Source organism: Suncus etruscus, chromosome 16 (assembly GCF_024139225.1).
Source record: "Suncus etruscus isolate mSunEtr1 chromosome 16, mSunEtr1.pri.cur, whole genome shotgun sequence".
NCBI classification, from domain to species: Eukaryota; Metazoa; Chordata; class Mammalia; order Eulipotyphla; family Soricidae; genus Suncus; species Suncus etruscus.
This window is the reverse complement of record NC_064863.1, coordinates 11,379,105-11,406,610: the sequence shown is the minus strand read 5'-3', so window position 1 is coordinate 11,406,610 and position 27,506 is coordinate 11,379,105. Positions and strand designations below refer to the sequence as shown.

The 27,506-nt window shown below is 41.4% G+C and overlaps 1 protein-coding gene and 1 non-coding gene across 2 annotated transcripts in view; both read right to left on the bottom strand.

Annotated features, from left to right (window-relative positions):
* Nucleotides 1–27,506, bottom strand: part of CC2D2A (coiled-coil and C2 domain containing 2A) — a 183,671-nt gene that overhangs the window by 107,343 nt on the left and 48,822 nt on the right. Inside the window, exons 3-5 of the mRNA XM_049790229.1 lie at nucleotides 4,266–4,334; nucleotides 2,477–2,554; nucleotides 2,093–2,254 (exon numbers count right to left, since the gene is read on the bottom strand). Coding sequence (XP_049646186.1) covers nucleotides 2,093–2,254; nucleotides 2,477–2,554; nucleotides 4,266–4,334 — 309 coding nt within the window. The remainder of the gene's footprint in view (nucleotides 1–2,092; nucleotides 2,255–2,476; nucleotides 2,555–4,265; nucleotides 4,335–27,506) is intronic.
* On the bottom strand, nucleotides 4,927–5,058 carry LOC126032708 (small nucleolar RNA SNORA51). The gene has a single exon (XR_007503929.1). It is a non-coding gene; the product is annotated as a small nucleolar RNA SNORA51 (small nucleolar RNA).

The window sequence follows — 27,506 nt, the reverse complement described above, 5'->3', positions numbered from 1 at the left end:
CTCGGTTCAATCCCCAGCATCCCATATGGTCCCTCAAGCCAGGAGCAACTTCTGAGCACATAGCCAGAGTAACCCCTGAGCATCACAGGGTATGGGACCCCCCAAAAAAAGAAAAAAAAGGAGGGAGGAGAGAGAGAGAGAGAGAGAGAGAGAGAGAGAGAGAGAGAGAGAGAGAAGGAGTGGGAGTGAGAGAGAGAGAATATCTTGGGAATTCAAATGGGCATTCATAAACAGAACCTGTTACTTATTACTTTGGTGGGGACACACCTGACAGTGCTCAGGGAATTCTCTTTCTGCTCAGAGATCACTCCTGAGGGTGCTGGTGATGGTGGTGGCGGTACATATGCAATGCCATTTATCACACCAGTTTTGGTCACTTGCAAGGCAAGTGCCTTAAGCCTTGTTCCTTGAGAGGTAGAACCAAGCCCAGTGGCTTAGATACAAGCAAGCAGCAAATATACAAAACGACTTTCTGGTTTCAAGGAAAGGTTTTGGGCAGGCCCGAGGCAACTGCCTCAGAAAGAAAAGAAGTTCCTCAAGTGAGTCTGGAAGCCAGATCAGGGATTCTGATTTGCTGATTGCAGCATTATTTACAACAGCCAAGAAAAGGAACTACGTAAGCCAAGTGTCCCAAGACCAGACCATGGAGTGACTCAAACAAGGGGTGCTAAATACACGTCAGTGAAATCTTGCCCTTAGTGACAAACGCTAGCATCGGAGGGGATCATGCCAGGCAAAATGTCAGGAGAAACATAAATAAATAGTGGCTGATCGTCCTGGGCATAAGTGGCAACAAAGAGAGGAATAAAACACAAAGGAAATCAATTTTCAATTCTAGCTGGTCACCTAACATGGTCACCAGGAAACCAATAAGGAGCCTAGGTTCTTGGGTATAAGGTGGAGGGGAGTGTTATGGACTGTGGTGGAGAGATACTGGCCTTTCAGTGAAAACAAACAGTACAAAGATGTGGGGGGCCAGAGTGACATTACAGCCAGAGGAGAGAGCGAGCATTTGTCTTGTTTGTGGAACCCCGTTCCATCTCTGACAACTTATATGGTCCCTAGAGTACCATCAGTAATGGCCACTGAGTGTTAAGAGTCCTGAGCATCGTCTCTGGGTGTAGCCCCAAAACAAGAAACAAAAACAAAACAAAACAAAACAAAACAACAGGCTTGACACAGAAGGGACCACTTGTAGTAGCAGCCCGGGAGGCAAAGGAGGGGCGATATGAGATGCAGGCTGGGAACAGGGATGGAGGGAAGACAACATTGGTGGTGAGAATGCCCCTGATTCAATGTCACTATGTACCTGAAATACTACTGTGAATGATTTGTAATCCACTTTGGTCAAAATAGAAATGATGAATATAAAAAAAAAACAAAAACAAAACAACAACAACAAGATAAAAGAATAGGTGTGGGCCTGTCCTCTAAAGATGCAGAATTGTCAAGGAACTTGACCTCGATTTCTAAATATATATAATATTTACATATTATATTATACATTTATATAATAATTAATAAGTGCTATACTGTAAAAGAAACAAAGTTATCTTTGGCTGCTCACAATATCTTCTGATGACAGATTTCTCGGGGAGAGGTTTCTTGCAGAGTTCCTGCTGCTAGCTAGCAGGGAGCAAAGCTGTTAAGAGGGGAGAGTGACCCCGCTTGCCTACAGGGGTCCCCTGCAATCTGCTGTGGCTTGGAGCGAGTTCAACTAGATTCAATGAATGAATGAGGGGGGTAGGGGGAGGTGGTGTCAGTCAGCCACGTGGTCTAGAAGCACCCCCCACACACACACACCAACCCGGCCCTCCCCAAGCATCTCCTCCTGGGTGTCTCTGCCGCTCCAAAAATCAAAGTGCAAGGATGCTGGCTTGCCTCTTCAGGAGGATACCCCAAAACTCTCCGGGTCCCCTCTTAGGGGTGTCTCATCACATGGATCAAGATGGCGCTCCCTCTTCTCCCTCCCTTTCTCCCTCCTGGACTGGCACCAAGATCCTTCCCAACCATCACCAGGGCCCCCCTTTTTCGCCTTCCCAGCTACCCACTCCTCCTAGCAAGCCTAAACTTGGGAATACTGTTGGTTTACCTGGGCTAGGGCGACCTCGCAGCAACGGGGGGGCTCCTCCCTCCTCCCCAAGGAGGGCGATCCTTGCAGGGCCAGAATTTGGGGCGGGCCCGGTTCTAAGTAGAATGGAATTCGGGTCTCCCCCAGAATCTGCGATCCTGCACTGACATCTAGCGCCCAGGCCTGCAATGACAACTTTGAGCCCTCAAGACTCCTGCCACCAAGGCTGGCAGGCTGTTGGCCTCAATTACCTGCATCCACCACCCCCCCACCACCACCTGGGACCCTCCTGTTGGTTCTTCACCCCTTATTTTTTTTTTCAGGGAAAGGTGAGCTGTTGGGAACCCCAGGAGGACAGTCACACAGACACGCATCATTTGTTCAGTTCATCCTCTTCCTTTCTACCTGCTTCTTTCGTTTCTGCCTTTGCACCTTGTAAGGTTTCTTCTGCTTGCTGGCCTGGGCTTCATCTTCAAGGAATTCCTTTGTCAAAAATGCAAAGGGAAGACGGTTACTTTGGGGACCCGGGTAGGATCAGACAGTCCCACATGGGGGCCCGGGAATGGGGCTGTAAGTAGCATCTTGCTGGATTTGTGATGAAAGGACAGTTGGTTCTATCATCATACCAAACAGACACGCAGTAAGGGATGTCTTTGGGAAGGTAGACAAGGAAACTTGGAGATGGGGGCTGGGCAGCACTGTACCCCCCTGGTCTCTGGTTCCCCTTCAAACACAGAACATTTATTCAGTGCTCAGGCTCTAGGGATTCAGTTACTCTCTTCACGGGTGACAGCTAACAGGGAACCTGCCCAAACAGTGCACAGCACAGCACAACATGGGGATCCTAGTGTGAGTTTTCAGGGGGCCCCTCATCTCTCGCAGTTCACTCAAGACTCTGAAGCTGGAGAGCTAGTACATCGGTGAAGGTGCTACCTTGCACACACCTGACCTGGGTTCAATCCCCAGCATCCCATATAGGTCCCTGAGTATGGCCAGGAGTGATTCCTGAGTGAAGAGCCAGGAGCAGCCCCTGAGCATTGCTGGGTGGGACCCCCAAACAAACAAACAAAATAAAACCAACAACAAAGAATATACTTATGGAACCACCATGGAGGGCTAGATTTGCCAAAAAGGACATTCTGGAAAATTTTGTTTGTTTTGGGGGCTACACTTGGCAGCATTCAGGGATTGCTCCTGTGTGGTTGGAGAGTCTTGCGTCAACAGTTGGCTGTTTGCAAGACAAGTCTCTCTAGCCCCCACAAATTGTTTTTGTTTTTTGGGGGGCACATCTGGCAATGCTAAGTGGTTACTCCTGGCTCTTTGCTCAGGAATCACTCCTGGGGGTTCTTCTGGGGACCAACGGGATACCAGGATCGAACCCAGGTTGGCCATGCCCTTCTGCTGTACTATTGCTCCAGTCCCAGTTTTATTTTTATTAATATTTTTATTTAAATACCTTGTTACAAATATGATTGTACTTGGGTTTCAGTTATGTAAAGAACAACCCCCCTTCACCGGTGCAACCTTCCCACCACCAATGTCCTAAATGAGAGAAATCCTCAGAGACAGAGCAATAGCACAATAGGAAGGGCGTTTGCCTTGCACACAGCCGATCCAGGCTCACTCCCCACAATCCCATATGGTCCCTTGAGCCTGCCAAGAGTAATAACTGACCATAGGCCAGGAGTAATCTCTGAACACAGCCTGGTGTAACCCCAAACTTCAAAAACAAACAAAGAGAAATCTTCTAACAGAGCAAGCTTCTTTTTCTCTGTTATACCTTCTAATACTTTAAAATTTTCAGACTTTAAACTTTTCTAGTTTTCTAGTTTTGTAAGTACCTCAGAGTACAAAAGGAATGACAAGAAACACACAGAATCTCTCTCTGACACACCTTAAATATATTAAATATCTTATTATGGTCAATTAATTAATATTTACATATGGGTGATACACAGAACTGCTCAGGGTTTTTTCCTGGCTCCTTGCTCTGTCTTTTGGCAGAGTGCTGGGGAACAAAATATGATGATTGTGATATTAGGCATAAAAAAACTTCCAGCACAGCTCACGTCTCCATCAATGCGCCCTCTGCAGGCCACAGGATGCCTCAACTCCTTCACTCCCCAATACAGGCTAAGTAAGGAAGTTAGGTACCTGCCCTAGAACCTTCCAGAACCTCCAGGCACTCTCTTACCTCTGTAATTATTTTCACTTTTTCTTCCTTGGCATTCATCTTGACCCCACCTCGTGGGATGCAACCCCACTGGAAAAGAACAAAGAAAAAACACACATTTTAAAAAATATTCTCTTTGTTGAAGCACCTTGATTACAAACATGATTGTAGTTGGGTTTCAGTCATAAACACCTTCCTTCACCAGTGCAGCATTCCATTGTCCCCATTCTCCAGCCTCCCCTGCAATATTCGAGACAGGCATTCTACTTCTATCACTTATTGACACTGTCACCATAGTTATCAGTGTAGTTATTTCTCTAACTGCACTCACCACTCTGTGGTGAGCTTCATTTCGTGACCCGGTCCTTCTAGCCCTCCTCTCTATTGTCTCTGACATTATTACAATAATGTCTTTTGTTTTCCTTAAAAACCAAGATGAGTGAGACTATTCTGTGTCTATCTCTCTACCTCTGATTTATTTCACTCAACATAATAGATGCCACATCCATGACTTCATGACTTCATCTTTCCTGAAGGCTGCATAATATTCCACTGTGCATATGTACCACAGTTTCTTTAGCCATTCCTCTGAAGGCTTCAAGGGCATCTTGGTTGTTTCCAGAGTCTGGCTATTGTAAATAGCACTGCAATGTTTTTCTTTTTCTTTTTTTCTTTTTTCTTTTTTTGTCCCCCAATTCACAATACAGACCAGGCAAAAGGCCTGGGTTGAGGTGTATATGGGGTGCATTTACTGTACCTCCTTTTTTATACAGTCAGTATAAAGAACACAGATTGTGGTAAGAATTGAGAGGCTGGGGCCCAGAGACATAGCACAGCGGTGTTTGCCTTGCAAGCAGCCGATCCAGGACCAAAGGTGGTTGGTTCGAATCCCAGTGTCCCATATGGTCCCCTGTGCCTGCCAGGAGCTATTTCTGAGCAAACAGCCAGCCAGGAGTAACCCCTGAGCATCGCTGGGTGCGACCCAAAAACCAAAAAATAAAAAAGAATTGAGAGGCCTTTTCTTTTTTTGATTATATATGTGTGTATATATATATCCTTCACCAGAATAGCACTGCAATGAAGATAGGTGTGAGGAAGGGATTTTTGAGTTCCTGGGGTATACCCCTAGGAGTGGTATAGATGGATCTTATGGGAGCTCAAATTTCCAGGATTTTTTTTTTTGAGAAATTTCCATATAGAAGCACACATTTTTTTAATCAGGGGACTTCTCTCTTCTCCTTAGTCTTGTAGGGGAGGAGAAGGTATTCCTATTCTTACAGACTAAGGATTGGCAGAGAGGAGTTTAGGAGTGAACAATGGAGCCCTGTGTCCTGGTGTGCTGGGCTTTGAGCCTGATTTCCTTCTGCCTGAGGGCTTGGGGTGAACCCCACTTCTGAGGGAGGGGCTGTCTCTTGGTTCTATCTCTGCTTCTGTCTCTCATCCCTTGGTCTGGAAATGAGAACCTGGCAGGCTCGGGGGACCATATAGGATGTTGGGAATTGAACCCACTGTGAAATTAATTGCTCTGTCTCCTCCTCATCTTGTCTCTTGTCTTCACACACTGAATCCCTTCAGCCCCCACCAGCGAAACTTTGGGTCCACATGTCTTCTCAGAACTCCAGACTTAATATTCAAATATACAGTGCTTGATGTATAAAGTCATTTGGTTAATGTGGGAATCCAACCCCCCCCCAAAAAAAAAACAACTCCAAGTAGGGACTATAGCCCTAGGTAAAATTATTAGGTTTAAGTACCTGGTACTTAAATCATGTACTGAGTACACGGTACCTGAGCACATCTCCCTTCATCTCCTCTCTGGAGATGAAAAAGAAATACAAAGAGATAAAAAGAACTACAAAGGATTTGCAAATGTGCACCCAGGAAAAAAAAAGTTTCAGCAAAGAATAGAATAAAAGGCAAATATCTATTAGCTGCAACTGTGTACCAGGCAAGTATAGAATAAACTGTTCAGGGTATTTTGGATTTGGGGACAGCATGGGCAAAAAAGAGAAGAGGAAACTATCAGAACTTTATACTTGAAGGGGCCTTCTGACCTCTATGCTCCAGTATCCGCTCCTCATGTATTTAGTGAATGTTGTTATATTCTCACTAACAACCCTGAAAGTCTCTGTCAACAATGGCTCAGGTATTGGAGTCCATAGTGTGTGGGAGCAGTACTGTACTGGATAAATGGCCACCCTGTGAGATCAATAATGGCTGCTTGTATTATTTACCTGGGGCCGCTGGAGGCAAAGTCAGGGTGATCCTTGAGTGCAAAGTCAGTAAGTAGTAAGCCTTGAACATTGAGGGGTGTGACCCAAACAACTAAAACAAAACAAAACAAAAAAAGATTTCTCTAGGGCAGGGCCACAAAATGTACGGAGGGCCGTTTTTGGCCCGCTGGCCTCGAGTTTGAGACCCCCAAGCACAGTCCATGTGTGTTATGTTTGTCTCCTTATATATTTGTTTGTCTTTAATGTTCGTGTTTGTCTTATTCTTTGCTGCTAACCTCCACCCGACAGAAATCCTGATACTAATCTCATTGATTATAGACAGACAATCCCCAAAGAAGAACTTTGCTGTTGTCTCCATTCTATATGTGTCCTGCAACATTCCTTGTCCTCCGATGCAGAATTCCATATGCTCATGCCAGGAACTAGAGAGCCATACTTGACATTTCTCCTATGCTATGTCCCATCCACCAGAATACCTGACTATGTTACATAGAGACTATATTGCATATTTTTTTTATATTGCACAGAGAGCAGGGCCATTTTTGTTGGATCCCTGGTAGAACACGGTAGTCTCTCAGGGGTCATTGCAAAGCCCCTTTGCTGACATGGGATCTATTTTCTATTGAGACCGTGTAAACATTCAAGTGAAAGCATGCTGTTTCTCCCTACAAAATGCTCCAATAACTTTACATTCTTGATGTGGTAGGCTCCCAATATAGAAAAAATGCTTCCCATGGCTCTCCATTATTTATGACCCTGGTCATCACACCACAATAAAGAAGGAAAGGGCAAACCAGAGAAAGTGAAGAAAAGCTAATAAGATCCTGACTAGGAGGTAATTATGAGGGAAGGAGAGAGCAGACATGAAGAATGGAATGCTAATTGGCATGAAAGCTTGTGAATAGACAAGTCTGATCATTACAAAAATAGGGGGATAAGACTTTGACATATTTCACTAAGTTAAAAGGGGCTCTCAAAAATTTAAAAAAGTCATATATAATAGAATGATAAAAGTAGAAAAAGAAAAATATAAAAATGGGCTTAATTTTTTTCTCCTCATTCATTCCCAGTCATTAACTTTAAATGAATTTCTAAGGAAATCAAATGCCATCCAAACTTCTGTCTTTATGGACTTACAAAATTGGTTGCTACCAAAAATAAATCAATACTGCTCCACTTAACATGCAGTTTGTCATAACCATGTTCCCTGAACACTGTTGATATATTCCTGTTGGCAACATCAAAGTCATGATTTATGCAGTCTTTATATTCTATCTACATCTGTGTTTTTGGTTTTCTTTTCTTTTTTTGGGGATGGGGCAGTTCCTGTGATGCTTAGAGACTATTCCTGGCTCTGCACTCAGAAATCACTCCTTGCAGACTCGGGAAACCATCTGGGATGTCAAGGATCAAACCCAGGCCAGCTGCATGCAAGGCAATTGCCCTAACCACTGTGCTATTATTCCAGTCCCCTGGTTTTCTTTCTTTCTCTTTTGGTTTAGGCATCAGACCAAAACCTCATACATTTAAACTTCATATATTTAAAGCATGTACCACCGAGTTCCATCACTATGCCCTTTAGATTTCTTTTGTCACTAAACCTTACAATAATACCTTCAGTTTGTCTTTATGCTTCAAATTACAGAGAAGGAAGCAGATCCTCTGGGTTACTCTCTGACAGGTTTCACAATTTATTTAGGGTTTGAATTTGTAGACGGCAGAGTCAAAGTGTGGCCTCAAATTCTAGTATCTTCCCTCATGCTTCTCCATCTCTAAGCCACTCTGTAAATATTTACAACTGAAAACTGCTGCTCAGTATTACCCTATGAGAAAGCTTTGGCTACTTTAGGTCAATGATTTACTTGGTTCTGAAAGTCAAGGGCAATTTTCTTTTGCTTTGGGAGAAAGTACTGTGAGCTTCATTCCAAGAGATCATCCAGAAATTCATTAGAGATTTTTTTCATCACCAGAGACCTCACAACAAATATTTCAGGATGAAGAAATAGCAAAGAAGACCTCAACCAGAATTACTTAAAGGTAAACAGTAGATACATATACTCCTCCTGCAGAAGAACAAACTTATTTTTGTTTTGTTTTACTTAGGCATTATTAAAAAAAGTCATAGCAACTGGGCTGGAGATTCTAGCCCTATATTCTAGCTATGTAACCTGGAACCAATTATATTCTCTGGAGATACATTTCTTTAAACACTATGATTATAGATTCCTACCACTGAGCATGGTTATTTCCTAAGGTCTAAATCAGAGTTTTAAGCTTTTTTTGGATGTGGCCTCTTTCTGACCTTGCATTCTTCCTGTGGCATCCCTATGTCATGAGTTGATACTGTAGTTTCATGTTATGACCCCCATTTATTTGATTTTTAATCTTTGGCTTCTTTGAAATATCAAGAGGGAGCCCACAAAGGGGTCATATGGCCTTCAATTGAGAAATTCTAGGCTCAATCCTAAAAGATGAAGAGCACTTCAGGGCGAACCAGCAATATTGTTAAGTGTTCTGAAAAGGTGATGACAAGACAAGGTGATATTAAGTGTTCAAGAAAAGGCAATGAGAAGACAAAGTAAGAGAAAGAAAGGGAAGGGAGAAGTGCTTCCAGGGCAGAAGGAAGTCAGGAGAAATTGCTGATGTTATACTCAAGTCTTCCAGTTTCCATATTTGTTTCCCAACCTAAACTCTCAGGCTCCAACTCCAGCAATCCCCAAACCCCTTCCTCTGACCCGTAAATTCCTCTTTCTATTCCCATTGAGGGTGTGCCCCACCACTCACCCCATATGCCTCCCCATGCATTAATAAGGAACTTTCCTGTCCCACCAACTGAGAACTGGGCAGGGAGCCTGAGTGCCACCTCCCTTTTCGAATGTAGTGTCTTATTCTGTAACGTTATTCCAGACTTCACTTCCTTCAGTAGGGAGTTACTGACATCCAACTGTGTAGAACCATGTAATAGTAGAATAGAATGGAATCATACCCTTTCCAACCCCACAAAAAAAACACAGGTAAATTCCACATTTGAGCAGCTCTACATGAAATGTGCCCAGAACCTTTCACAGTTCCTCCTTCTGTACTCTGGGCACTTTAGAACTTCTCTGCCTCTCTTTTGATGCTCAAATAGTTGGACCCCAGACCCAAGACCCCAGTCCCTGAAGCTCTAACTCGCCTTAAGGAACAAGAAGCCTAAAGCTGCTTGAAAAGTTTCCCCAGACCTTGAAGTTATCTATAATAAGCATCAAGCCTGAAGCAGTTTATTTACCCTTTCTCCCTCCCTTCTCAGATACTGTTCCTCCTTGCATTCCCAGGCCAGCCAAAGCCTCCTTGTTATGAAAGTTGTTCTGTGTTTCAGCCCTAACTGTATCATAACAGATAAAGCGGGGGGGGGGGGGGGGAAGCATCTGTGAGATGTGAGACACCTGTGTAAGGGATGGACACGGGAAATGAAAATGAAAATTGAACCAATCATGTAGACTGTAGAAGTTAAATTGTATTAAACAATGAAATCCTTAGCCTGTTGAAGCCCGTTAACTCTACATAACCTGCCTATTATTTTCATACAGGGCCTTTATTTCACAAAGAGTGCCCAGCTATAGCTGAATAAACTCCCTTTTGCATTTTACATGATCAGAGGTGGTCTTTGACTCTCGGTGTCGGTCGCATTATCTGCTCGGACCCTAACAAAATCATTGTACTGTTATTATCTGATTATAGGTCTGTCTCCCAGAAAACTCTGAGTTTCTGACCGTATCTAATTCCTTATTGCATGTTTTAATTTCAGCACTTGCCTGCTGCAATGAAGAAAACTCCCAAGTGTTTTTGTGTTCTTAGAGTACATCCTTCCTCACACCTACCGTATATTCATTGCAGCGCTATTTACAATATTCAGACTCTGGAAACAACCAAGATGGCCTTCAACAGATGAATGGCTAAAGAAACTGTGGTACATATACACAATGGAATATTATGCAGCTGTCAGGAGAGATGAAGTCATAAAATTTTCCTATATGTAGATGTACATGGAATCTACTATGTTGAGTGAAATAAGTCAGAGGGAGGGATATAAACACAGAATAGTCTCACTCATCTATGGGTTTTAAGAAAAATTAAAAACATTACTGTAATAAGGCCCAGAGACAATAGAGTTAAGGGCTGGAAGGGCTGGAAGGACCAACTCACAATTTGAAGCTCACCACAAAGAGGGGTGAATGCTGTTAGGGAAGTAACTACACTAACAACTAGCATGACAATGTTAAAGAATGAGAGAAGTAGAATGCCTTTCTGGAATACAGCAGGGGTGGGGAAGGAGGGGCATTGGTGGTGGGAATGTTGCACTGGTGAAAGGGGGTATTCTGTTTATGACTGAAACCCAACTTCAAACATGCTTGTAATCATGGTGCTTAAATAAAGATTTATTAAAAAAAAAAACTCCCAAGTCTTGATTTGACTGACTTTTCCAAAGAACTCTAAGAGAAAGAGATCTCACTCTGGTATCGCATTTCTGTGTGCAGAGGAGGGAGGATAAAATGCCAAGACCACACATGTGTTTCCCAGTCAAGGACTGATTTTTCTTTTTTTTTTTTTAATATAATTTTATTTTAATCATAGTAGCCTACATATCATTGACAATAATATTTTAGGTACATATTAACATAAAATCAGGGGAATTCCCATCACCGAATTGTCCTCCCTCCACCTCTGTTCCCGTCCTACCTCTCATATCCTCCTCACTTACCCCCAGGCTGCCAGAATAAGTGGTCACCTCTGTGCCTAGCTTACTACTTAGAGGTCCTACACCTGTTTGGTCTTGGTTCCTCCCTTATTTCCCACTCTAGTTGGGAGGCGGGACTAGATAGTTCAAGTTATGTGGTTTTGTTTGAAGAAGAAAAAAGTAATAAACTGGGGGGAAAAATCAAATACGCCAAAAATGGATGGAGTCCTTCTGGAAGCTCTTATCCTAGCTTTGAGAGACGAAGGGGGAAAAGGAGGTGGAACAACACAACAGTACAAAAAGAAGTGTCAAATAAAACAACCAGTGAACACTCCAACAATAAAGATAAGCACCACTTAAAGGCCATGGTCTTGAGATATAAAACATGGCAGAGCACATAAAGGAAGAAAAGAAAAAAAAAAGAAATATGAACGGGGACAACAACTTCAATAACCACACCAAAACAAATAAATCGGCAAAAACTAGATAAATACATAAAAAGAATTGTGCTTTTTGCCTTTTTTTTTCCTTCCCTCCTGCACAGGCACAGTAAATATTGGGGTCATTGGAAAAGGAATCCCCTTGGCCTAAGAGAAACAGGGTTTGTTAACTATAGACTCATTTCAGGTTCATTAACTCTCCCCTTGGTGCTTTTGTGGTGTATGGAAGACTTCTGCTCCGAAGGACTGATTTTTCAGAGCACCTTTGAGCATTGAATTAAACTCTCCCTTGCCATCACCTCCTTTGCTTCCCCTGAACTTTCTTTGGAAAGAGGCAGTGGTCGCTCACTCACAGCTGCTTTTCTGATGGTTGCCAAGAAAAACTGTAGTTTGCAAGTCACCAGTATTTTTTCCCAGCGGACTAATTCTAGAAATGCAAAACCCAGCTAGTGTTTCCGGGGTACCAGCTGCATGGGGATGGCAGGGAAATCTGGGAGGAAGCAGCCAGTCCTCCTGGGAGGAATCGGCCCTCCCGCTATGATGAACCTCTCCAGCATTTCCTACAAAGCTGCCACGCAGACCAGAGTCCCAGTAACGATGTTTCCCTTTCCACTCGCCAGGGGCACCCCTGCATTTCAGTTGTCACTGGGTTTAGTGTGCAAATGAGGGGCTTTGCGGGGGTCGTGGGGTGGGGACAGAACTCGGGGTTGGGAAATGAAAGCAAGCTGGCAGCAACCCCACAACCTGGCATTGTTTACCTCGAGTAACTTCACACAGGCGTTCTGCAGAAATCTTCTTCTAGGATGTGCTGGAAGGAGGGCAGAGTTTCTGGGTTCTCATCTGCGTTCAAAGGGAAAGGCTGGAAGTTGGGGGGGGGGCATCTCAGGGGCTTTGCCCTCAGGGAAAGCTTCAGCCAGTCTCAGAGCAAAAAACAGCAGCTTAGCAACCGGTTCCTAAGGAAGGTCACAAGTGGCTTATTTATTTATATATTTATTTTTCCTTTTAAAGGGGCAGGTTACAGCTTATAGTTGGGAGTTTTGTGCACAGTGTCCACTGAGTGGTCAGCAAGGCACAAGGGGATCTGGGCAGCAAGATGTCCAGAAGCAGGCAATTTGAAATCACAAACGTTGGTTAGAGCGTGGGGATGTGTTAATTTAACTGACGCTAAAACTAGACTCGGGAAAGAGCTTTTGAGTACCCGCTGATGTGGGTCTGTCGAGTTTGTTGGTTAAACAAGTTTGTGAGATTGAGACAGGCTCTCTGAGTCTCACCAAAATGTGTAGCAGAAGGTATTCATGGTTCTGCTCAAAACTGTAGAAGGAACCCGAGAAGAGGCATTTGCAGATGGAAGAGTAATAGAATGAAGAGAGGGAAGAAAGCCACACTCCAAAGATTTGTGTGTGTGTTTGTGTGTCTCATGTGTATCTAGATACACAGATGTGTGTTCATCTGATATGTATCTATCTCTCTGTTTGCATGTATTATTGTGTGACTTCGTCTGCACATCTCTGTGTGTCTGTGTATGTCTATACAGAAATATATGTTGCATATGTGTGGTCTGTATGTCTCTGGGTGTATGGTGTAAGAATATGTATCTGTGTGTGAGTGCATTATATGGAGGCAAGTAGAAAGAAACTGACCCCTAGTAGAATCCTAGGGGCTGGAGGGATAGACCCGCAGGTAGGGCATTTGATCTGGGCTGGATTTCTGACATCCCAAATGGTCCCTAAGTGCCACTAGGCAGTAATTCCTGAGTGCAGAGCCAGGAGTAACCCCTGAGCATTGTCAGGTGTAACCTCCAAACCCCCTTCCCTCAAATTCCTAGCAAAATCCCAGAGAAACTCAGGATCTGTCTTAGTCATGCTCCAGACTGACATATACCCCCTACCCTCAAAATACTGTTGAAATTCTATCACACAGCATCTCAGAAAGTGACTGTTGTAGAAAAGAATCAAGTTAAAATGAAGACATTAGTGTAACCCCTAAGCCAGCGAGACTATGGTTCCATAGAAAAGGGGACTTGGATGACTAGAGGGATAGCACAGGGGTAAATACATGCTTTGCAAAGTAATTGATACCCCCCATTCAATCTCTAGTGCCACATAGGGTGTCCTAAGCATCCCTAGGATTACAAACTTTCAAATCCTGTATTCTCAGCTTCACATCTCCCCAACTTTCTTTGGTATCTGAGTCTGTTCCCCGGAGCTGCTGTAACATGAGCCGTGTAGCTTAAGACAGCAAAAAACACATTGTGTATCCATTCAGCGTGTGTGTGTGTGTGTGTGTGTGTGTGTGTGTGTGTGTGTGTGTGTGTGTGTGTGTGTGTGTGTAAGGAACAGATCCTTAGCACCCACACCCTTCCTTCTTGCTGCTCAGATGAGCTGGAGGCTTCTCTCTCTAGGGGAGTTGACCCAGAGACACTCTGCCCTGCAGTTCCCAATTGGGTAGAGTTTTTGTAGGCACAAAATCGAGGCAAAGCAAACATGTCTTTTTGGTTCCCACCTCCCACTTCCATCAAATTCATTTAGAAAATTGAGTCTTAAAGAAACTAAAAGTCATGATGGCTTGATGTTGGGTGCCCTCCCATGAAAAACTTGCCACATTATTCTTACAGGAACACCTACTTCTCTTCTTGTAAGGCCACCAATCCTGTCAAATGAGGCCCTCTACTTTATCCCATTCAACCTCAATTACCTCTTAAAATCTTGATCTCCAAATTTGGTCATGATCAGGACTTGGACATCAGTATAGGAGTGTCAGAGTAAGCATTTGTTGTAGGAGATTATGTACTTTTTTTTTTGTTCATTTTATTTTTTGCAAAATAATATGTTAAAGCGCCATGATAACAAACATGATTGTAGATGGGTTTCAGTCATAAAAAGAACACCCCCCTTCACCAGTGCAACATTCCCACCAATAATGCAGAAATACCTACCATCAGTGGTAAGATTTGTTTCCTTCATTTTTTTTTTTTTACCTAACCGGCTTATTGTGGCACTGTCTTATCTTTTAATCCTTAACTAAACCAGGTCAGAAGACTTGTGCATGTTATGTTCTGCAATGAGTCAAAAGCATTATTCAAAAAAATTCTTGAAAAACTTTTTATGCAAGCAAGACGAATGAATCTAGCTGATTTGTTTTCCATTAAAATGCAAAAACTGACATTTTTCTTAGGTTAAGAGCTCCTGGTTGCTAAAGACTGGTTAATCAAGAATGAGTGTTGAATCACATCTCATAAGCTTTTTTCTTTTCAGCATCATTTGAAATAATCAAATATGATTTTTCTTTCTTTATCTCTTAATGTGCTGTATCACATTAGCAGGATTTTAGCATCCAACTTTTCTTGCACTCGTGGGATATAGCAAACTTGGTTAATATATTTAAAAATTAGCTGCTCAACTTGCTTTCAGAGAATCATTACCACCTAAGGGGGAGATGAAATCAGAAGACGATCAGTGACACCCTGGCTTGACAAAGGTTCTGCGCAACAACCAAGATCTCGAATTACAGAAGCCTGATTGTGACAACAGTGATTGAGGAGAACTTTTCCTAAGATCGTGAAGAAAGACTTTGAGGTTAGTCAACTTAGTATACCTGAAGCCTGTAGTTGGTTTTATAGCAGGATGCTTCATGGGAAGGGTCTTCTTGTTTTTAGGTCAAAGGTTTTTCCTTTCTATTTTCCACAACTTTTACTGTGCCTATGCAAAAAAAAAAAAAATAAAACAACAACAAAAAAACCAAAAACAAACAAACAAACAAAAAAAACTGCCACCCACACTTTTCTTCTTTTATGTATTTTTTCTCTTTCTTATCTTTTAAATAGGGCTCCTGCCTTTTTTGTAGAACCCTGGGACATGGATTACTTTGTTTTACCTCAGATTTCTGCATTTTTTTTTTTATAAAATTGAGAAGAAAGGAAAAAGAAAAACTGGGGGCCAGAAACCAAGTTGTCTCAGATAGATTGGTGGAGAAAAAAGGGCAGAACTAAACATCCACGCCAAAATCAACAACAATAGAAGCAAGAGACCTAAACTTTTAGAATCTAAACTTAAATGGGCCTGTTATACTGGCAGGCCAGAAGACAAAGGATGCACTGTGGGATCATTGGTAGAGGGAGGTTGACACTGGTGGTGAGAATTGCCCTGACTCACTGTATATCTGAAATTCAAAAATGAAAGACTTTGTAGATCACAATGGTTTCAATAAAATACAATTAAAACTTAAAAAAAAATTAGTTGCTCACTTACTCATTGATACTTAGATTTTTTTGGTCTTTATGTTTAAAACTAGTGGTCCTATTAAATATTCCTTGTAAGGATAGAATAATAGATAAGATTCTTATTTATCTTTATAGGCCTGTAACCAATGGAAGAGAATATTCAAACCATTTTGTAACAAACAAATTGTGATTGTGAATGAGCTTATACCAATAAAGTTTCCCCAGATATTTAATCAAATAATAAAATGCATTGTAGCTGTGGGGGAAAATGCTAGTGTAAAAAAAGGACTGCTCCTTTACAATGCACACACATCTGATCTGTGAATTTGTCTATAAAGTCATTTGTCTTTGATGAGACTTTTTACTGTGGTAAAACATAAAATTTTCTATTTAGTCATCTAATTCAGTGAGGCATATGATTCAGTGACATTGTGCTCAACCGTTACCATTATTTACTTCCAAATCTTTTTTATCATCCAAACAAAAACTGTGCCCAATATCTACTCACCATTTCTTCATTCCCTCAGGTATATTGTCTGTCTCTTTATATGTCACTCTATGAGATATTTGAGAAGGAAAATCATACCGTATTTTTCTTTTTGTTTGGCTAAATTCACTGAGCACTACTACCCGTCCATGTCATAGCATGTGCCAAGACATCTTTCAATGAAGGACTTTGTGACTATCCAATATTGCTTTTCCATTCATCTAGTGATGAATACCTGAGTTATTTATATCTTCTGCTGCTGTGTTTAATTCTGCAATGAACAGTCATCTACAAGGATTTATTTGAGACTCTGATTTCAACTCTTCTTTAAAGGCTGCCTTTTTATATCTTTTAAAGAAAATATTTATTGATTTATCATTGGTTTATCTCTTTTTCAGTTCCTTTGGGAATATCTCTGGGAGTAGTTTCTAGGGTTACCTGATTATTTTGTATATACCTTTTTGAGAAACTATCAAACTTTTTCACAGAGCTGAAACTATTTTGTATTCCCAGCTATCACGGACAAGGGTGCTCATTTCTGCCAATCATTTATATATATTTGCTATTTTTCTTTTTTTTTTTCTTTCTGAGTTATCATCATAGGTAATTTCTCTCTGTGGTTTTAACATTCACTTCTGTGAACTAGCAATGCTAAATTTCAATAGGTTAACTGAGTTTATGGCTAGATGTATTTCTTATTCTGGAGAACTAAGCAGGTGTGTGTGTGTGTGTGTGTGTGTGTGTGTGTGTGTGTGTGTGTGTGATTGCAACGAAATATTTCTTTGCTTTATTTTATTTTGAAGTCCTGAGGATCAAATTAAGGTAAGTGATTTATAGATAAACTAAACTCCCAATCCCAATGTAGTTGGATTTTGGATATTTCTTCCATGCTAAAAAATCTATGCAGGCTTTGCGTTCTTCTTTCAATGTTAATATGTTATAAGTATATATAGCATATTCTTTGCTTGTTTAGTTATTACTTAGGGGAAAGAAATGTTAGGACCATACCTAGCATTGTTTGTTCATGGAACTATTTATTGCTACTAATAGAACTGGAGTCAGCTTATGCAAGGCTGACATCCTGACTGCTATACTCTCTCCCCAGTCCTCTTTTCTTTCCTAAAAAAATTGATTACTAATGTTTTCAAAATATTCCTCACTATTTTAAACTCAGAGAAATCTGTAGTTTTCTTACCTTTATTATGTATAATAACATGCACAATTGTCTTCAATCTTTTCATGCCTCGTGGTGATCTGAAACAAAAATCTTCAAATTATTTGACACTTTTCCCATCTAAAGTGGATTGGTCTTTTCTCTACTTATATTGGAGTGAATATCATATATCTATAAAATAAGCCGATGTATTTTTATGGGTATATTAGAACATCATAAATATGGTGGAAGTGAGGATGGACTACTCACTGACTGTTTCCTGCAACAGCCATAATGACCTATATGGTTTCCATGATGTTGGGTAGAATTTCTGTGTTCAATGTCTTAAGGAAGTTTAGTTACTTTGAGATTATAGTGCCATTAAGAAACCAATTGTGTGGACCAGCTATGTGTGCATGCTCAATTTCTCAGTGGGAATGGTTAGAGTTCCCCAAACCAAGGCTCTGACATGTGCAAGAACAACCCTCTGGATGATTCTGGATGGAACTCCCAAACATTGCGTCACTCTCCCTCCCAAACTGGGACACATTGGTTTCTGAGCTGAGGCCCCATGTATCATGGAGTGAAGATTAGATCATCAGTAGTGCACTGTTCAAATTCCCAACTCACATAATCCATCTGCATTACAAAATGAATGTGTTAAGTCACTGTACTTGAATATTGTTTGTTATATAGCAATTAGTACTACAGTACTAACATTTTTTGGTGTGCTTGTGTGTGGTTTGTGGGCTATCTTTTGTGGTGCTCAGGGCTTACTCCTGGCTCTGCACTCAGAAATTACTCCTGGTAGATTTGGGAGACCATGTAAAACACCAAGGACTGAACCTGCGTCAGCCATATGCAAGGCAAGCCTTACTTACTGTGTTATTGCTCTGGCTCTGGTACTAACATCATTAAAAAATGAATAAATCAATGCATGAGTGAAAGAAATATAGTTGTTATTTTTTTTTTTTTTTTTTTTTTTTTGCTATTTTTTTTTTTTTTATTTAAACACCTTGATTACATACATGATTGTGTTTGGGTTTCAGTCATAAAAGGAACACCACCCATCACCAGTGCAACATTCCCATCACCCAAGTCCCAAATCACCCTCCTCCCCACCCAACCCCCGCCTGTACCCTAAACAGGCTCTACATTTCCCTCATACATTCTCAATATTAGGACAGTTCAAAATGTAGTTATTTCTCTAACTAAACTCATCACTCTTTGTGGTGAGCTTCCTGAGGTGAGCTGGAACTTCCAGCTCTTTTCTCTTTTGTGTCTGAAAATTATTATTACAAGGGTGTCTTTCATTTTTCTTAAAACCCATAGATGAGTGAGACCATTCTGCGTTTTTCTCTCTCTCTCTGACTTATTTCACTCAGCATAATAGATTCCATGTACATCCATGTATAGGAAAATTTCATGACTTCATCTCTCCTGACAGCTGCATAATATTCCATTGTGTATATGTACCACAGTTTCTTTAGCCATTCATCTGTTGAAGGGCATCTTGGTTGTTTCCAGAGTCTTGCTATGGTAAATAGAGCTGCAATGAATATAGGTGTAAGGAAGGGGTTTTTGTATTGTATTTTTGTGTTCCTAGGGTATATTCCTAGGAGTGGTATAGCTGGATCGTATGGGAGCTCGATTTCCAGTTTTTGGAGGAATCTCCATATCGCTTTCCATAAAGGTTGAACTAGACAGCATTCCCACCAGCAGTGGATAAGAGTTCCTTTCTCTCCACATCCCCGCCAACACTGTTTATTCTCATTCTTTGTGATGTGTGCCATTCTCTGGGGTGTGAGGTGGTATCTCATCGTTGTTTTGATTTGCATCTCCCTGATGATTAGTGATGTGGAACATTTTTTCATGTGTCTTTTGGCCATGCGTATTTCTTCTTTGTCAAAGTGTCTGTTCATTTCTTCTCCCCATTTTTTGATGGGGTTAGATGTTTTTTTCTTGTAAAGTTCTGTCAGTGCCTTGTATATTTTGGAGATTAGCCCCTTATCTGATGGGTATTGGGTGAATAGTTTCTCCCACTCAGTGGGTGGCTCTTGTATCCTGGGCACTATTTCCTTTGAGGTGCAGAAGCTTCTCAGCTTAATATATTCCCATCTGTTAATCTCTGCTTTCACTTGCTTGGAGAGTGCAGTTTCCTCCTTGAAGATGCCTGTAATGTCCTGTAGTGTTTTGCCTATGTGCTGTTCTATATATCTTATGGTTTTGGGGCTGATATCGAGGTCTTTAATCCATTTGGATTTTACCTTTGTACATGATGTTAGCTGGGGGTCTAAGTTTAATTTTTTGCAAGTGGCTATCCAATTGTGCCAACACCACTTGTTGAAGAGGCTTTCCCTGCTCCATTTAGGATTTCCTGCTCCTTTATCAAAAATTAGATGGTTGTACGTCTGGGGAACATTTTCTGAGTATTCAAGCCTATTCCACTGATCTGAGGACCTATCCTTATTCCAATACCATGCTGTTTTGATAACTGTTGCTTTGTAGTACAGTTTAAAGTTGGGAAAAGTAATTCCTCCCATATTCTTTTTCCCAATGATTGCTTTAGCTATTCGAGGGTGTTTATTGTTCCAAATGAATTTCAAAAGTGTCTGATCCACTTCTTCAAAGAATGTCATGGGTATCTTTAGAGGGATGGCATTAAATCTGTATAATGCCTTGGGGAGTATTGACATTTTGATGATGTTAATCCTGCCAATCCATGAGCAGGGTATGTGTTTCCATTTCCGTGTGTCCTCTCTTATTTCTTGGAGCAGAGTTTTATAGTTTTCTTTGTATAGGTCCTTCACATATTTAGTCAAGTTGATTCCAAGATATTTGAGTTTGTGTGGTACTATTGTGAATGGGGTTGTTTTCTTAATGTCCATTTCTTCTTTATTACTGTTGGTGTATAGAAAGGCCATTGATTTTTGTGTGTTAATTTTGTAGCCTGCCACCTTGCTATATGAGTCTATTGTTTCTAGAAGCTTTTTGATAGAGTCTTTAGGGTTTTCTAAGTAGAGTATCATGTCATCTGCAAACAGTGAGAGCTTGACTTCTTCCTTTCCTATCTGGATTCCCTTGATATCCTTTTCTTGCCTAATCGCTATAGCAAGTACTTCCAGTGCTATGTTGAATAGGAGTGGTGAGAGAGGACAGCCTTGTCTTGTGCCAGAATTTAGAGGGAAGGCTTTCAGTTTTTCTCCATTGAGGATAATATTTGCCACTGGCTTGTGGTAGATGGCCTTCACTATATTGAGAAAGGTTCCCTCCATTCCCATCTTGCTGAGAGTTTTGATCAAGAATGGGTGTTGGACCTTATCAAATGCTTTCTCTGCATCTATTGATATGATCATGTGGTTTTTATTTTTCTTGTTATTGATGTTGTGTATTATGTTGATAGATTTACGGATGTTAAACCAGCCTTGCATTCCTGGGATGAAACCTACTTGATCGTAGTGGATGATCTTCTTAATGAGGCATTGAATCCTATTTGCCAGGATTTTGTTGAGGATCTTTGCATCTGCATTCATCAGTGATATTGGTCTGTAATTTTCTTTTTTGGTAGCGTCTCTGTCTGGTTTAGGTATCAAGGTGATGTTGGCTTCATAAAAGCTATTTGGAAGTGTTTCTGTTTGTTCAATTTCATGAAAGAGTCTTGCCAAGATTGGCAGTAGTTCCTCTTGGAAAGTTTGATAGAATTCATTAGTGAATCCATCTGGACCTGGGCTTTTGTTTTTCGGCAGACATTTGATTACTGTTTTAATTTCATCAATGGTGATGGGGGTGTTTAGATATGCTACATCCTCTTCCTTCAACCGTGGAAGATTATAAGAGTCCAAGAATTTATCCATTTCTTCCAGGTTCTCATTTTTAGTGGCGTAGAGTTTTTCAAAGTAGTTTCTGATTACCCTTTGAATCTCTGTCATATCAGTAGTGATCTCTCCTTTTTCATTCCTGATACGAGTTATCAAGTTTCTCTCTCTCTCTTTCTTTGTTAGGTTTGCCAGTGGTCTATCAATCTTGTTTATTTTTTCAAAGAACCAACTTCTGCTTTCGTTGATCTTTCGGATTGTTTTTTGAGTTTCCACTTCGTTGATTTCTGCTCTCAGCTTTGTTATTTCCTTCTGTCTTCCTGTTCTTGGGTCCTTTTGTTGAGCATTTTCTAGTTCTATTAGCTGTGTCATTAAGCTACTCAGGTAAGCTCCTTCTTCCTTCCTGATGTGTGCTTGCAAAGCTATAAATTTTCCTCTCAGTACTGCTTTTGCTGTGTCCCATAAGTTCTGAGAGTTTGTGTCTTTATTGTCATTTGTTTCCAGGAACCTTTTTATTTCCTCCTTGATTTCATCTCGGACCCACTGGTTATTGAGCATGAGGCTGTTTAACTTCCAGGTGTTAAAGTGTTTCTTCTGAGTCCCTTTGGAGTTCACAAATAATTTCAGAGCCTTGTGGTCAGCGAAGGTAGTCTGCAAAATTTCTATCCTCTTGATCTTATGGAGGTATGTTTTATGTGCCAGCATGTAGTCTATCCTGGAGAATGTCCCATGTACATTGGAGAAGAATGTGTATCCAGGTTTCTGGGGATGGAGTGTCCTATATATATCCACTAGGCCTCTTTCTTCCATTTCTCTCCTCAGGTCTAGTATATTCTTGTTGGGTTTCAGTCTGGTTGACCTGTCCAGTGTTGACAAAGCCGTGTTTAGGTCCCCCACAATTATTGTGTTGTTGTTGATATTATTTTTCAGATTTGTCAGCAGTTGTATTAAATATTTTGCTGGCCCCTCATTCGGTGCATATATGTTTAGGAGAGTGAATTCTTCCTGCTCTACGTACCCCTTGATTAATATAAAATGTCCGTCTTTGTCCCTTACAACCTTCCTGAGTATAAAGTTTGCATTATCTGATATTAGTATGGCCACTCCAGCTTTTTTATGGGTGTTGTTTGCTTGGATAACTTTTCTCCAGCCTTTTATTTTGAGTCTATGTTTGTTCTGACTATTCAGGTGCGTTTCTTGTAGGCAGCAGAAGGTTGGATTGAGTTTTTTGATCCATTTAGCCACTCTGTGTCTCTTAACTGGTGCATTTAGTCCATTGACGTTGAGAGAAAGAATTGTCCTGGGATTTAACGCCATCTTTATTTCAAAATTTGGTGTGTCTTTTGGGTAGTCTTGTCTTAGATTAGGTCTTTCAGTTTTTCTCTTAAGACTGGTTTTGTGTCTGTGAAGTTTCTGAGCTGTTTTTTGTCTGTGAAACCACGTATTCTTCCATCAAACCGGAAAGTGAGTTTTGCTGGGTATAGTATTCTGGGTGAAGCATTCATTTCATTCAGTCTTGTCACAATATCCCACCACTGCTTTCTGGCATTGAGCGTTTCTGGTGACAGGTCTGCTGTAAATCTCAGGGAAGCTTGCTTGAACATGATTTCCCCTTTTGATCTTGCTGTTTTCAGAATTCTGTCTCTATCTGTGGGATTTGTCATTGTGACTAGGATGTGTCTTGGGGTGGTTTTTCTGGGGTCTCTTTTGGTTGGTACTCTTCGGGCATGCAGGATTTGATCACATATATTCTTTAGCTCTGGAAGTTTCTCTTTAATGATGTTCTTGACCATTGATTCTTCCTGGAAATTTTCTTCCTGGGTCTCTGGGACTCCAATGATTCTTAAGTTGTTTCTGTTGATCTTATCATAGACTTCTATTTTCGTCTGTTCCCATTCTTTGACTAATTTTTCCATTGTCTGCTCATTTGCTTTAAGTTTTTTGTCCAATCTCTCCTGCTGTATGGAATTGTTATGTATCTCATCTTCCACAGCACCAAGTCTATTCTCAGCTTCTGATACCCTGTCCCAGAGCTTATCCATTTTGTCATTCACTTCGTTTACTGAGTTTTTCAGGCCTGTTAGTTGACATGTTATTTCAGTTTGGAGTTTTGTCATTTCTGCCTTCATATTTTCTTGGTTCTTATTAGTGTTCTGTTCAACTCGATCCATGGTTTCTTGGAGTCTGTTGAGCACCTTCCATATTGCTAGTCTAAAGTCCTTATCTGAGAGGTTGATTAGTTGTTCAGTCATTATCTGGTCCTCAGAATTGTCATCTTCATTCTCTATGTCTGATGCTGGCCTGCGCTGTTTCCCCATTGTCACATTTGTATTGTGGGTTTTTCTACGTGTTGTAGTGGTATTCATTGTCTATATGATGTAGGCAGCACACTCCTCTGGCTCCTCCCTTTCTGGATGGGCTGACTTGCCTCTAAGGGAGGGGAGTCCTCCGTGGATGAAGCCTCACACTGGGTCAAATCTTAGGCCCGAGCATGTAACAGAGAAGACAGTCCAGAGAGAAATGTTTGCTTCTGTGATATAGCGCCGTTCTTAGTGTGATTTTTCCTTCTTGTTGCAATGGAGTTCTTTCCTTAGAAAGAGTGCACGGCCGCGTAGCGAAGCGGAGCGGCCGTGCTCCTCTGAGCCTCTTTTTGCCCCACTCGCAAGAGTTTCACGCAAGAGGACAGTAGACAGACATAGACAGGTCACACTCACAGTCTTTCACAGCTGAGCCCCACTGGGCCGGTGTACTTTCGCGGATTTTCCCCGCCTGGTGTCACACACAGGGAGCCAGCTTTTGCAAAGGATAGCCGGTTTTTATGCTCTGAAGTCCCTCCCTGAAAATGGCGTCTGGGCGAGCGAGGTTTCTGGAGGCTCTTTTTGCCCCACTCGCAAGAGTTTCACGCAAGAGGACAGTAGACAGACATAGACAGGTCACACTCACAGTCTTTCACAGCTGAGCCCCACTGGGCCGGTGTACTTTCGCGGATTTTCCCCGCCTGGTGTCACACACAGGGAGCCAGCTTTTGCAAAGGATAGCCGGTTTTTATGCTCTGAAGTCCCTCCCTGAAAATGGCGTCTGGGCGAGTGAGGTTTCTGGAGGCTCTTTTTGCCCCACTCGCAAGAGTTTCACGCAAGAGGACAGTAGACAGACATAGACAGGTCACACTCACAGTCTTTCACAGCTGAGCCCCACTGGGCCGGTGTACTTTCGCGGATTTTCCCCGCCTGGTGTCACACACAGGGAGCCAGCTTTTGCAAAGGATAGCCGGCTTTTATGCTCTGAAGTCCCTCCCTGAAAATGGCGTCTGGGCGAGCGAGGTTTCTGGAGGCTCTTTTTGCCCCACTCGCAAGAGTTTCACGCAAGAGGACAGTAGACAGACATAGACAGGTCACACTCACAGTCTTTCACAGCTGAGCCCCACTGGGCCGGTGTACTTTCGCGGATTTTCCCCGCCTGGTGTCACACACAGGGAGCCAGCTTTTGCAGGGGAAACTTCTCTTATGTGTTTATAGTTGTTATTTTTAAACACATGAATTTTCTGCATATAATTTTACCTGCCTACTAAAAATGCATTCAATGCTTTTAAGAGTAATGTCATTAAAGCATAGTATAGAGCCTTTTTAGGGGAGTAGGACCTAGAACAAAAACACAGAAACATTATAGATCCTGAAATGAAGTCACTATCTATAGCCTTTGTGGAGGAAAACTGTAATGGAACATTGATTGGGTCAATACATGATGAAAACAGGCTTTTTCATTTTACCTTGACATGTCTATGGAATTAGAACACAATTCAACTTTCCAAGAATGTGTTTTTCTTACTTGGTTCTTGGAATTTTCATAACACTTTTAGCAATAGCTGATTCATGCTCTGAATAAGAAAACCAGGAAAATAATATTCATCTTAGAGCATCACCTTTGAATCTTCATTTTTAAAAGTACATTCTCTCTTTGACTTCTATTCCCCAATTTACTGAACTGTATACATCTCTCCCCAAACTTGAACAAACTTCAACCTTGTTTATGTAGCAAATGGAGAAATACCAAAAACACATCACCACCTCATACATATTAGTGGGGGCACTTATTTTTATCTTCATATATTAAAGTATTTAATTTTTTTCCTGCAGGGCTATAATTTTCAGCCTGTTTTGAATTGTCATACTCTCTTCTCATTTGCATTATTTCACAACTTTCTCACAGCCTTAGAGAACTGTCTGAGCTATCAAGAATAAAACACAATGAGATTCATTTCATTTAAAAAGACTCAGTCATAATTTGAAATGGTAATGCTTTTTCCCACCAGAGAAAACTGCTGTATACACCAGAAAGTAAATGCTCATAATTTTTGTTTTGGGAAAGTTGTTCATTTGCAGTTTTGACATTCTCCTTTCTCTACCTACTTTCCCCTAAGTATATCTGACTGGTAGGCCCTCCTTTAGTGGCATCAGTCCCAAATATCACAGGGATGATGAATGCATTTTTTAGTTGCTTGAAAGTATGCCTGTTTTGATTAGTAAGAAATGCACTATCTCTCCCATGCAACTTCATTTTCACCTGGAGCTAAAATCCTGAGAGTCCTACTTGATTCAAAATATGGTCCCAATGCCAATGCAGAAAGGATAGAGAAAGCTGGCAAATGCCCTGGGCAGCATTCATTTATGTGATGACTTCAAAATTCACAAAATCATATTCCGCAGTGAGAGGAGTTTCCAAGTCTTGACTTCTCAACAAGTGTTGCTTTTGGCCTCCCGGGGATAATTGGCACTATTGGAGGACATTTATGCTTGGCACAACTTGCTGTGCAATTAAAATCTAAAGGATAGATCTCAGAGACATGGATAAACACCAATAATGTCCAGGAATCCCTTTCTGCATGAAAATAACGTGAACCCAATAGCAATAGTGCTGAACTTGAGAAACCTTGGTTCTACCAATGTGGTGTTCCTCAAGGACCTGCCATGTTGCAACATCTGAAAAAGCTTCATCCCACAATTGTAACAAGGACACTTCATGGGAGCTCTGATTAAAACCATTCTTTTCAGGGCCTAGTCCACAGCCCCTGGACTCTCACTGCATCCCATTCCCTGGTGCCAATCCGTAGACTGTTTCATTCTACTAGGACCTTTCATGTTTATCAGTGAATGCTCTTGAAATTCTACCGGAAATGGCCCAGTGTCTCAATTTCCTCATCCCCAGGAGGTTAACATGCAAATTTATTTATTGTAGTCAGCAAACATGGGGCACTTGAAAGAGGCAATGCCAGTTATTTCACAGAAAATCCTGTTTTAACCCACTTCTCAGACAGGTGGATATCTATCTCCTGGTATGGAATTTGCAAAGTCAAGAGGAATTGCTCAAATGGCCTTTTACTGGCACCAGATCTTCTCCAATGGAGAGTTTTCAGCTTCACTAGACAAAGGAGTAGAGGCAAAAGCTCTGGATAAAAAGGTGCTACCATCTGCTTCATTAAGCCCTCTGCTAACCATTGTTTCCTGGGGTCCTGTGGTACCTCAGATTGTACTGCATTGCCATTAAATGTACCAATGTTAAAGATGCTTGAGAAACACTGGCAGTTAGCTTGACTAGTTCCAGCAATCACCTCTCCATTAATTCTAGGTAAGGAATTTTAGCGTCTTTGCTGTTTGCAGACACGGTTCTTGGTGGAGGCATCTATGTTTTGTTCTCCCTAGCAGAATACTTAAAATCATGGGAGATGAGAGATGGAAGGGAGTAGGTTGGGGATCTGCGTCTCTATGTTGGCAGAACTGCCTATGTTTGCTTCATGATACCTGCCAAGTTGAAAAGCTTTGTTTCTAACATCCTTAGCTGGACCAGGGCAAAAATAGAACTTCTTTGGACTTGACTCTAATTTCAATCCCTATGGATAGTTTTAAAAATGCTTGACAAATTTGGAAGAATTGTCTAATAAGTAGATTTCTGTAGCAAATATCTTCTGTAGGTTGGTAAGCTGTTGGTGATATCACTATCTGAGAGCTAGATTTTAGTGCTAAAAGCATTTGCATTATGTACATGGGCTCTCCTATAGTTGGGCTTGGGAGAGCTTTAATAAACTCCAGCATTTTCCTAGGGCAGTAGGATTAGGAGACACTGCCATGTGCTCCCTAGCCATGGTAGGGCAGGGAAGCAATTCTCATGGCCAGGCCAACTGGATAAGGGTTTACTAATAGATC